At 42.2% G+C, this 12,160-nt stretch overlaps 1 protein-coding gene across 1 annotated transcript; it reads left to right on the forward strand.

The window, feature by feature from the left end:
• The first annotated feature begins 3,091 nt into the window (after nt 1–3,091).
• On the forward strand, nt 3,092–11,581 carry LMOD2 (leiomodin 2). Its single transcript, XM_040259556.1, has 3 exons — nt 3,092–3,463; nt 8,810–10,147; nt 11,110–11,581. Exons 1-3 carry the CDS (start codon nt 3,191–3,193, stop codon nt 11,134–11,136), a joined length of 1,638 nt encoding a protein of 545 aa, XP_040115490.1. The 5' UTR covers nt 3,092–3,190; the 3' UTR covers nt 11,137–11,581.
• The last annotated feature ends 579 nt before the right edge of the window (nt 11,582–12,160 follow it).

Here is a 12,160-nt window from a genome sequence, read left to right on the forward strand (position 1 = left end):
AAACAGAGATCTTCCCTACTTGAAATATTACCTGCACAATCTTCTTTCTTCCCTTTTATCCCACTTTATATCTCTCCATTGAACTTCTGTCTGTACGTTCTGTATTTACTCATTTATTTACATATTGTCTGTTTCCCCCAGTGAGACTGTAAACTCCATGAAGGAAGAAATTTTTATTTTTGATTTTCTTCAATGCCAGCACTTAATTTAGAATCTGACAGGCAGTGTATGTTCAATAAGTTGTCAGATGAAATAATATTAAAATATTATAGAAAAACTATAAACAAGAGAGAAAAAGTAAAACACAATTTCATTTTTTTACAGTTATGCATCTCAAATTTATATAGTGGTCAGCATATCATATGTGCCTAATACCTACTTGTTGAAACAAAAGTATACTATCATTTTAATGCATTTTTCATCTTTTTTTTAAAAAAAACAGAGGCTTTTATACAGTTGTAATCATAATTCATCTTTTAACCTAAAATTTATTATTCAGCTGAATAACTCATCTTATTCATCAGATTTGGATATAATATTTGATGTCATTTCCAAAAATCAAAACTATTTTCACATAAAAAATGTATTATCACTAAGGCTACAACAAAGGTATATGCTAAAGGCCATAAAAAAACAATGAACTCATCATTTCTAATATCATAATTATCCCAGTAGTATCACTGAAAAGAGTCATAGTTATTTTGAGAGACAGAATTTCATAATGAGTTAAGACCATAATACTTAGCCAAAACATTCTTGCAAAAGAAAAAAAGTGAAGAACTTATACTTCCTGGTTTCAGTACATACTACAAAGCTATAATAATTAAGACTAGGTGGTACTGTCTTAAGAAAATAGACTCAGAGATCTATAGAACATAACCTACTGTCCAGAAATAAACCCTTATATTTATGACCAATTAATTTTCCACAAAGGCACCAATGCAATTCAATAAAAAAATCCTAAGACAATTGGACATCTGTATACGAAAAGATGAATTTAGACCATTACCCTACACAGATGCAAATATTAAATCAAAATGTGTAATATACCTCTGAAAACCCAAAACCATAAAACTCTTAGAAGAATGCATAAAAATAAGTCTCAGATCCTGTGTTAGGAAAAAGATATCTTAGTTATAATACCAAAAGCTCAAGCAATAGAAGAAGAAATAGATAAACTAAACTTCATCAAAATTAAATAGGTTTACTTTTCAAAAGACAATCCACAGAATGACAGATAATATCTGCAAATCTGATAAAGTCTAGATTATAAAAAGAATTTTTATAACTTAGTAATAAGACAACCCGATTTAAAAATGAGCATAAGATTTAAATGAATATTTTACCAAAGTTGACATAAGATTGCCAGTAAATATATGATGTTCAGTATCACTAGTTATGGGCTTCCCTGGTGGATCAGATGGTAAAGAATCTGCCTGCAGTGTGGGAGACCTGGGTTCGATCCCTGAGCTGGGAAGATCCCCTGGAGGAGGGCATGTAACTCACTCCAGTATTCTTGCCTGGAGAATCTCCATGGTCAGAAAAGCCTGCAGGCTAAAGCCCATGAGGTTGCAAAGAGTCGGACACGACTGAGCAACTAAACACAGCACACATCATTAGTTATTAGAGGAATGAAATTTAAAACAATAAAGAAATACCATTTCATAGGCATTGAAATAGCTATAATCCAACATTTCAGCAAAAACATGTTAGGATGTGGAGAAACTGGAATGCTCCTCATTGCTGGTGGGAAAGTAAATTGGTACAGCCATTTTGGAAAATAATTAGGCAGTTTCATGAAAAATAAATTTACCATATAACTCAGCAACTCCATTACTGCAAACTAGCTACCCAAGGGAAATAAAAACATGTGGCTACATAGACTTGCAGTAAGTGTTCAACATTGGTTATAACTCCCCAAACCTGGAAACAACCCAAACATTCACAACTACTGAATGTATAAACAAAATATCATGTATTTGTGTTGACATATGTATAGTTCTCTATATATATACATTTTAACAGATGTTCATGTATCTGTATGCTAGGATGATATATTTATGAAACCCTGTAAACTGTGTGTGTATTTCATCACATTCACAAAAATGTGGGAAGGTATATAATTTCAAATTAGCATCTCTTCAGTTTTCAGCCCAGACACAAATCCAGCTACAATTCTAGCTCCACCATTTCTTAGCTCTGTGGTCCTGGGCAGTTACTTAACCTCTCAGAATCTGTACTAGTAGAATATGGGTAATAGTATACACTTCATGGGACTGTGGGATTAAGTGAGATAAATGTTTAAAATGCTTAGCACTAGACTGGCTATTGGACAAGATAATAAATCTTGTCCAATATTGTTATTTGTCTTTGGGGGAGTTTTGTTTGTGAATCAAGTTGTTTACTAACACTTAGGGGTGAGGAGAAGGAAACCATTTTGTGCAGAGGAGAGAGAGTGCAAAGGCTTCCACCCTTGTAGCTGTCTGACTTCACTTAATTTCTCAGAGCCTCACTTGCCAAAATCTGTAAAGGGAGATAATTAATGTAAGTCATCTCTCAGGACTTATGATTAGGAAAATTACATTCAAGTGCTTTGTAAACTGCAAAATGCAATGACAGTAGAAAAATGCTATTTCATTATAACCTTCTGTCCTCATCAGTGCCACCCCACAATATGTCTTTTAGGAGAACCAGAATAATGCCTCTAAATGCATGTGTAGTAATTTCTCACCCTGGAAGATTATAGGAAGAGAATCTTTTCATGACCAGGGTGGTGGTAGTGAGCCATTTTAGAAATACATTTTTACCCTCTTGTTGTTTGAAAACAAAGTAAGAAGCTGGTTACTTCCTATCTGAAGCGCTGTGTGCCTGTCCTCATGAGCCATTAGGCTCAGCTAAATATGTCCCTGGCCAGTATGTGAATAATCCCCACTGGTTCTGAGACCTCCATCCACCACTGATGTGACATTCTTTGTGTTCAAATGTCTAGCTGACGTCTGATGCTTAAAACAGCCTATGCCTTCACCCCTGTCTGCATTGTCACAGCCTGTATCACCACTCTTAAAAGGCTATCGCAGGCACTCCCAGCACCAGTTGCTAACCAGCCTGCCCACTCTCCTCCCTGCCTGCTGCTGGCTGCCTTGAATGCCTGGTTCCCCGAGCTCCTTGTGGGTCTGACGAAGCAGGGACCATGTCTACCTTTGGCTACAGGAGAGGACTTAGCAAATATGAATCCATCGATGAGGACGAACTCCTGGCTTCCCTGTCAGCTGAGGAGCTGAAGGAGCTAGAGAGGGAGCTGGACGACATTGAACCTGATCACAGCCTCCCGGTGGGGATGAGGCAAAAGAGTCTGACCGAGAAAACCCCCACAGGGACATTCAGCAGAGAGGCGCTGATGGCCTATTGGGAAAAGGAGTCCCAGAAACTCTTGGAGAAGGAGAGGCTGGGGGAGTGTGGAAAGGTAGGCTCTTGGATATTTTTTCCTTAGCTATTCCCAATCCCCCAACCCAGAACCCAGGAATCTTTCTTATTTTTTTCTAATTTTTCATTCCACATCACTTTTCTTGTAATCCACTTGCACCTGCTATTGAAAATTTTCTCAGGCTGAAATAGTCATCTTAACTTTTATGACAACCTAATGGATTATATGAAAGATTCTTAGTTGGGGGGTCCCATGATTGACAAGGATGGGATCTTCAAGAGGAAAATAATTCATAAGCAAAGCATGGGTTTAGATATTTTGCCAAACAAAAGTCTAATTTGAGTTATAAGTTAAGGATGTGGCATACTACTTATTTTATACATATATATATGGCAATAACATAAATGTATATGGCAACTGAGTAAATTTATTTTCTTCTATAAAGACAATAGTGGGTAATCTGTTGCTTGGACTGTGACGGTGGCTACAATAAAACTAATTCCTTTTTCCAACACCAGGAAACATGGGGTGGTGAGAAATATATGGGGCTGAGAGTCAGGGGACCTTATTTCTTATTCCTGCTCTGCACTGAAGTTGTAAGACCTTGAACAGAGAGTCAGTTCCGCAGAGTTCTCTTTCATATCAATGGAGGGTGTTCTTCAGACACCATTTTGAGATTTTTATGTTAAAGACTTTCCTAAGAAAATGCATGTGTGCTTGTGTAAACACACAAAATTTTACATAGAATTTCAAAATGATGGCACACATCCTGAAACCCTCCTAAGGCTCTAGGTTAAGCATCCCTGCTAGGATGATCTCTAAGATTCCTTCCTATTTTATAATGGTGATTCTGAGGCCAGAAAATGCACTTATATTAAAGGTCAGGTCTATTAAGCTCTTATTCTCTGCCCAGTAAATAGTTAATTTGAATTTGTCAAATAAATCATTCACAAAAGGAGGTTCAAAAGACTAAGCTCTGGAAAGATAATTATGGCAATAAGAATATAAAAATAACAAATTCCTGAATTTGTGGAAGAACACTGGTCAGGAGCAATAGTTTAAAACCTGTGTGCTCTACTGGAATCATCTAAGATCAAAATGGCCTGAAGCCAATGGCAAGACTTTCATAGTACTAATCCAGGAACTGTTAGATGATCTTGATGATAGAGTGTGTGGGCCACATTTGTAGCAAGATATGTGTGAGTTTTGTCCATGTCAATCATTGTAGAATGGGCCACCAGAATCAGGCCAGGGTTCGCCAAGGCCACAGTGGCGACCTGCATTGAGGGTCTGAAGGTGGTGGTGAGAAGGAAGGATACACAAAATGGGCCAGGATTTGGGTTGGTCAATTCTTCCACAAACGTAAGGTCTTTTTTTTTTTTTTGATGTGGAAATGTGTGTCTGAAATCTGGTCAAATATAGGAAGTATCACATTTTCCTAACAGTTCAAGATTTTCCCTAATAAAAAAGATTAAAATTGCCTCATAATATCTAGGACAGACAGCCACTGGAGTAATCACCCAACAAAGGCATTTTAATGTCATAACGTATTGAGATGAGTGGAAAACAAAGGACAAAGCCTGTTGTCAGCTGTTGATGAAACCCACCTGCTCCTGCCAAAGGTTTTGCTGATCCCTGAGCCCTGCCAATGGCTTATCAGCTCAATTAGAGAGGCTGTGTGTTGATGAACTTTGATTCCTTTCTCAGCTACTTAACTTTTCTCCCGCTCCCCTTTCCCTGCTGGCAAATTGTCTCTAGAGTCACAAGGAGTGCTGAGCAGAAGTTTGCCAGTGGAGGGTGTCAACCCATTTCAACTCCAGGAAAAAGCTCAGAGCAGCTGACTGGTGGGCGGGTGGGGGAAGGGGTGACAGTGAAAGTGAAGAGCAGCCCAGTGTAGACCATGAGAAGGAGATGAGGGGTCATGCTTCTCAGGCTGCTGTGGGCTGTAAATATTTATGAAAATCATGTTCAACACCTACTGAATGACAGCTTCTGTCCACCTGGACTCCCACAAACTTATCCTGCATTAAACATCTCCAAGAGGCCCTGGAGACCCAAAGGTCCAACTCCCTGAGCTTGAGTATCTGCTGGGTGTCAGGCATAGGTGACAATAAGTACATTCACATTACTTCACTGAACTCTCACCTTCTGGATGTGAGAAGTGAGACTGGGAGAGGTTAAGAAACTCACTTGAGATTAACAGCTTCTAGCTGAAATTCAAACCAAGTCCTGTTGGCACAAAGACTGCAATTCTCAAAATGTGGGTACATCAGCATCGCCTGGGACCTTCCAACTCATTCTAGGGCTCCCCCAGACCAGATGAACGAAGAACTCTGGGAGTAGGGCCCAGCGCTGTGTGGCTTCTCCCGGTGCTCCTGGTGATTTTGACACACCCTGTGGTTGGAGAACCGCTCGCCTCTACTGCAGTTTCCTTGAGACTGTCTATCCCAGGGATTTAGTGATTTGTCTAAAATCAACCAGCTCTTTTTGGGGCTTCTCTGGTAGCTCAGCAGTAAAGAATCTGCCTGCCAATGCAGGAGACATGGATTCGATCCCTGAGTGGGGAAGATCCTCTGGAGAAGGAAATGGTAACCCACTCCAGTATTCTTGCCTGGAGAATCCCATGGACAGAGAAGCCTGGTGGGCTACAGTCCATGGGGTCACATCTTTGTGACCACATGTAGGACATGACTTAGTGACTAACACAACAAACAAAACCAGCTCGTTATGGGTAGAACCAGAACCAGAATGGAAACCACTCTTGCTGCCTCCTTCTTCATGTAATGGTGCTAGGGAAGTAATGAGGAGAAATGGTTGGCCACCCTCTTCTTGTTGCCTTATTTATTCCTTAAGTGTACCCATATTCGCCTCTCCCTATCGCCCCCTTCAGTGCCTGAAGCTTTCCTGCCTCACCCCACCCCTGACCTTTCCACCCCCATTCTTGCAAGTGTTAGTCAATCGTGTCCGACTCTTTGTGACCTCATGGACTATAGCCCGCCAGGCTTCTCTGTCCATGGAATTCTCTAGGCAAGAATACTGGAGTGGGTTGCCATGCCCTCCACCAGGGGATCTTCCCAACCCAGGGATCGAACCCAGGTCCCCTGAATTGCAGATGGATTCTTTACCAACTGAGTCACAGGGAAGCCTGAGGCTGTTAACACCAGAGGCTGTTAACCAATGTCAATTTAGAGCCACTCAGTTAACAAATTTTACCGAGCCCCTACTACCTGCTGAGCACTGTGTGAAGTGAGAACAGATATGATCCTTTTTGTCACCCTGCAAACAGTCTTTTGGGAGAAAAAAAACAAATAATTAAAGAGGTACTTTATTGGAGGAGTTACAGCATTGTGGGATCACATCACAAAGATAATTTGAGATGTCAAAGAAGGCTTTCTGGAGGAAATGTCATTGAGATGTCACAGGACAACTCATTGCTGGATAAGAGTTTCAGATACGATCTCTGCAAATATATTTAAGGGAAAAACATCTCTTGCAGATAAAGCCTAAAGGTCTTTGAAAAACTAGAGGGGTACCATTTAACAGTGGTGTGACAGGCAGTATACCTTGAATTTTGAGACAGGCCCCTTTTCTCCAAATACTGAAACAGCTAAACACACACAAACACACACACACAGTGTCACTCTCCCTCCTGCTCCTGAACAAGTGAGTAAATTAAGACTGGACAAGCCATCCCAGGAGTGGCTGACCCCTTCCCCAGGCCATCACTTGGTGCCTGCCACTCCAAACAAGCGGATAACTGGAGGCTATTTTGTGACAGCAACTGGGCAAACAAACCTGGAGACCAGTGCAGTGTTTTCCAAAGCTCATTCCACGTGCCTTGGGCAGCAGGAGGCTGGGGTCAAAACCATTCCCATGTAGAAGGAAGAATTCTGGCTTTGGGGACAGGAAAGGGTCTCCAGGCTTTAGAGAAACTAAAGGATTAAAAAGATAGCATTAGGGAAAATTGGACTCTGTCAGCAATTGCCAGATTTTTATTTTATCAGAAAAGGTAGAGAGGCAAAGAATAAAGGGGGGGGGTCAGCTGAACTTCTCAGTACAAAGTCTTGTAAACAGGAAAGACCAAGATGAAGTGAAATTGTGTTTGCCTGAAAGTCTTTCATAATTGATACCTGGTAAATAATTTAAGACCATCAGGCTGAGGCAGTAGCTTGCTTCAAGATTTTTCTACTGTTCTCTGCTGTTCCACATGACGGTTGAAATGCCAAAGGCACTTTCCCACCTCATGTCTTCTGAAGTCCCATCTCATTTAACCCAGTGATAACATGAGATTTCAAGCTGATTTGCTGCAAAGGATGACCCAAATGAGTTTCTGAATAGAGATGAGTTTTGACCTGCTCCCTTGTTTTTTTTTTTTTTTTTTTCAGAAAAAAAAAAAAAAAAAAAACAGATACAGCCTCAGCTTCCAGGTGGTGTGGTCTCTGAGACCCCATGCCAGGCTCTACTTAGAGGGAGGTGCCCAGCCTCTGTATGCCCTGACATAGGACACGGCAGAAGGCTCTGGGCTCCTGTCACAGAGACTGTAGAAGGCAGACTGGGGGAAGAATTCCTGAACATTAAAAAAGGGAACCCAAGGATTTTCCTGATGGTTCAGTGGTTAAGACTTTGCCTTTCAGTACAGAAGGTGTGAGTTTGATCCTTGGTCAGGGAGCTAATATCTCGCATGCCTCAAGGCCAAAAAGCCAAAACACAAAGCAGAAGAAATAACGGAACAAAATTCGATATGAAGACTTTTAAAAAATGGTCCCCTCAAAAAAAAAAATCTTAAAGAAAAGAAAGGGAACTCATAAATGTGTTATGTATTTTTGTTGTCATTTGTATGTTTGGGATGGAGAAATAAGGAAGGACAGAAGGGTGATTCCCCAAGGGATGGCTGACTCTGCTAAACTGTAAGTAGACTAGAAGCCAAATCGCTCAGGAGAGGGAGTTAAGAGAATAAGAATGCTATCAAGGGTTTTCCAGAGCAGAAGCTCCCGCTTATTTGTTAAAAACTGGCAAAATGATGGCAAACTCTATTCCATCAACTGAATTCTAGATATTTATTTTGCAGAATACAAAAAATTTCTGCAGAATACAGAAAAAGTTGGTGAAAGTTATGCAAGGAAATGTTAACCCTGGTCACCTGAACTAGGGAGATTAGCAGCTGGAGACGAACTTTTTATTCTTAGAAAGTTTTGTCTTACTTGCTTGTGTGTTACTTTTTAAAGAATTTATTCAGATATAATTGACATATTACATCGTGGGAGTTTTAGAGGGACCACCGTGATGATCTGATACATGTATATATTGCAAAACCATGTGTTACTTTTGTAAAATGTAACAACGTGCTTAAAACGGCAAACCTCATGAGGATACTCTGCTCTTCAGGTTGCAGAAGAGGACAAAGAGGAGAGTGAGGAAGAGCTTGTCTTTACAGAATGTAACAGTGAGGTTTCTGAGGATGTATACACGGAAGAGGAGGAGGAGGACGAGGACGAGGAGGAGGACAGCGAAGGAGAGGAAAGAACAGGTGCGAACGAGGAAGGGATGAACGGAGCTGTGCATTCCGATAGTGTCCATTCTGACAACGGGAGGCCAAAGACATTTAAAAGTCAGATCGAAAACATACATCTGACTAATGGCCACGGTGGAAGGAACACGGAGTCCCCCCCGGCTGCCATTCACCCCTGCGGGAACCCCACAGTGATCGAGGATGCTCTGGAAAAGATTAAAAACAACGACCCCTACACCACAGAAGTCAATCTGAACAATATCGAGAACATCACTTCACAGACCCTCGCCCGCTTCGCCGAGGCCCTCAAGGCCAACACGGTGGTGAAGGCCTTCAGCCTGGCCAACACGCGCGCCGACGACAGCGCGGCCACGGCCATCGCGGACATGCTCCGGGTCAACCGGCACATCACCAGCGTCAACATCGAGTCCAACTTCATCACGGGCAAGGGCATCCTGGCCATCATGAGGGCGCTGCAGCACAACCCCGCGCTCACCGAGCTGCGCTTCCACAACCAGAGACACATCATGGGCAGCCAGGTGGAGATGGAGATCGTCAAGCTGCTGAGGGACAACACCACGCTCCTGAGGCTGGGCTACCATTTCGAGCTGCCAGGACCAAGAATGAGCATGACCAGCCTCTTGACCAGAAACATGGATAAGCAGCGGCAGAAGCGGATGCAGGAGCAGAAACAGCAGGAGGGATACGACGGAGGAGCCAACCTTAGGACCAAAGTCTGGCAGAGAGGCACGCCAGGCTCTTCACCCTACGCGTCTCCCAAGCACTCCCCCTGGTCGTCCCCCAAACTCCCCAAGAAGGTCCAAACTGTGAGGAGCCGCCCTCCGTCTCCGGCGGCCCCGCCCCCCCCTCCGCCCCCCCCCCCGCCCCCCCCCCCTGCTCCCCAAAGGCTGCCACCCCCGCCTCCGCCTCCCCCGCCTCCGCCCGCAGAGAAGAAGCTCATCACCCGCAACATTGCGGAAGTCATCAAACAGCAGGAGAGTGCCCAGCGGGCGTTACAAAACGGACAGAAAAAGAAAAAAGGGAAAAAGGCTAAGAAACAGCCAAACAATATCCTAAAGGAAATAAAAAATTCCCTGAGGTCGGTGCAGGAGAAGAAAATGGAAGACAGTTCCCGACCTTCTACCCCACAGAGATCAGCTCACGAGAATCTCATGGAAGCTATTCGGGGAAGCAGCATTAAACAGCTAAGGCGGGTAAGTAACGCAAGGGCAGCCTGGGGCGAGCACCTAGCTTAGGAGTCAGCCTCCACCGCACTCGGGTACCAAAGCACCTCTCTAACACTTATCAGTATACGCCAGAGCAGGCTGCCAAATCTGGAACATCAAGAGCAGCTCACTAGAGAGAGCACGTTTCTGTTTGAGAGATGCGCTTGGTCCACCTTCTTGGCATCTCATTCTTTTAAGGGCCAGGCTCATCTTAAGACATTTCAACCTAAAAAAGAAAAAAAAAATACCAATTTCCTTAATAAGAAATCAGGGTATATGTCTCCAAAACAGATTCATCACTTGACAAAAATTTTACCACCGAGTTGCAAGTGATTGGACTTCCCTGGTGGCTCAGAGGGTAAAGTGTCTGCCTGCTATGCAGGAGATTCAGTCCCTGGGTCAGGAAGATCCTCTGCAGAAGGAAATGGCAACCCACTCCAGTATTCTTGCCTGGAGAATCCCATGCATGGAGGAGTCTGGTGGGCTACAGTCCACGGGGTCACAAAGAGTCAGACACAACTGAGCGACTTTTTCCTTTTCTTTCTTTTTTGCAAATGACTTAACACTTAATTTATAATAAAAAATTTGAACATCACCCAGCAAAAATCTGGGTTTCCCAGGTGGCACTAGTGGTAAAGAACCCACCTGCCAATGCAGGAGAGGTAACAGACCTCTTGGGTTCAGTCCCTGGGGAAGGTCCCCTGGAGGAGGGCATGGCAACCCACTCTAGTATTTTTGCCTGGGGAATCCCATGGACAGAGGAGCCTGGTGGACCACAGTCCATAGAATTGCAAAGAGTTGGACACGACTGAAGCAATTTGCACACACACACTCACAGCAATCTGAGTTCTTTCTGGAAAATACTGCTAAAGTTATACTCTACAGATATATTTTTCTTCACTTTATCATTTGCATTGTTTTTATTGAAAGAGAATCCCCTATTTTTGTAGGTGGAAGTTCCAGAAGCTCTGCGATAAAAGCCTGATTTTTAGAAGAGGATGCAGAATTATTCAGTTGGTATTAGATAAAATGTATTGTGAGATGTTTCTAAAATACCTTCTTCAATTTGAAATGTTCTCTGACTTTAAAAATAGCCTCACCCATTAATTCCAAAGAGAATGTTAAGAAACTACCGGCATGTTTCTTCTGTAAATATGAAAATAAACTTCTTTTTTATGTCATGAGATATTTGTATTGACAAGAAGCAGTTTATTTAAAGATGCTCTGGATGTGTTGGTAACTCTGAGCTGTAATGAGTTCATGAAATGTGCTGTTATTTTTGTAATCCTAATAAATTTGGATTGAAGTTTTTTGTTTTTTTTTTTAAAGCAAACTAATATTTTTTGTAAGTGGATAATCACATCTGTCAGGTGTGTTTGTAACTTTGCTAAATATTAAACATATTACATTCTCACCCCAAAAAAGGTTTGGGTACTAAGCATTTGCCTTTGTTTTCTCATGTCTAAGAAAATATGATCAGAGCTCTCTCTAAAGGTCTGGAATCAAGAACCCTTTTAAAGGTCTTTTTGGTAGTGAGATACTAATAAAAGCTTGGGAAAAAACCCAACTTGACCATTGTCATCCTAGAGGCATGAATATTAAACCCAGGATGTCGAGTGACACTCCCCCATTCCCATAAGGCTGATAGACACCCAGAAGTCATTCAATCATTTATAATTAAAGTTAACTATTTCTGGGGAAAAAATGGCAAATTAGAAAGTTTCTTGGTAGAGATGGAACAAGTGCTAAGGGAACACCTGGAAGATAGGCCCCCTGCCTTCAGAGCTGTCTCGAGGGTAATGCTAAAGAGTCACCACGCAAGTCTCCTTTGAGCTCTCCCTGTGGTAAGCTTTAGTTTAGTGCAGTGGTCCCCAACCTTTCTGGACCCAGGGACTGATTTCATTTAAGACAATTTTTCCATGGAAGGGGGTGGGGAAGGGGAAGATGGTTTCCAGATGATTCAAGAACATTACATGTACTTTATTTCTATTATTATTACAT

Source organism: Oryx dammah, unplaced genomic scaffold, assembly GCF_014754425.2.
Source record: "Oryx dammah isolate SB20612 unplaced genomic scaffold, SCBI_Odam_1.1 HiC_scaffold_18, whole genome shotgun sequence".
NCBI lineage: Eukaryota > Metazoa > Chordata > Mammalia > Artiodactyla > Bovidae > Oryx > Oryx dammah.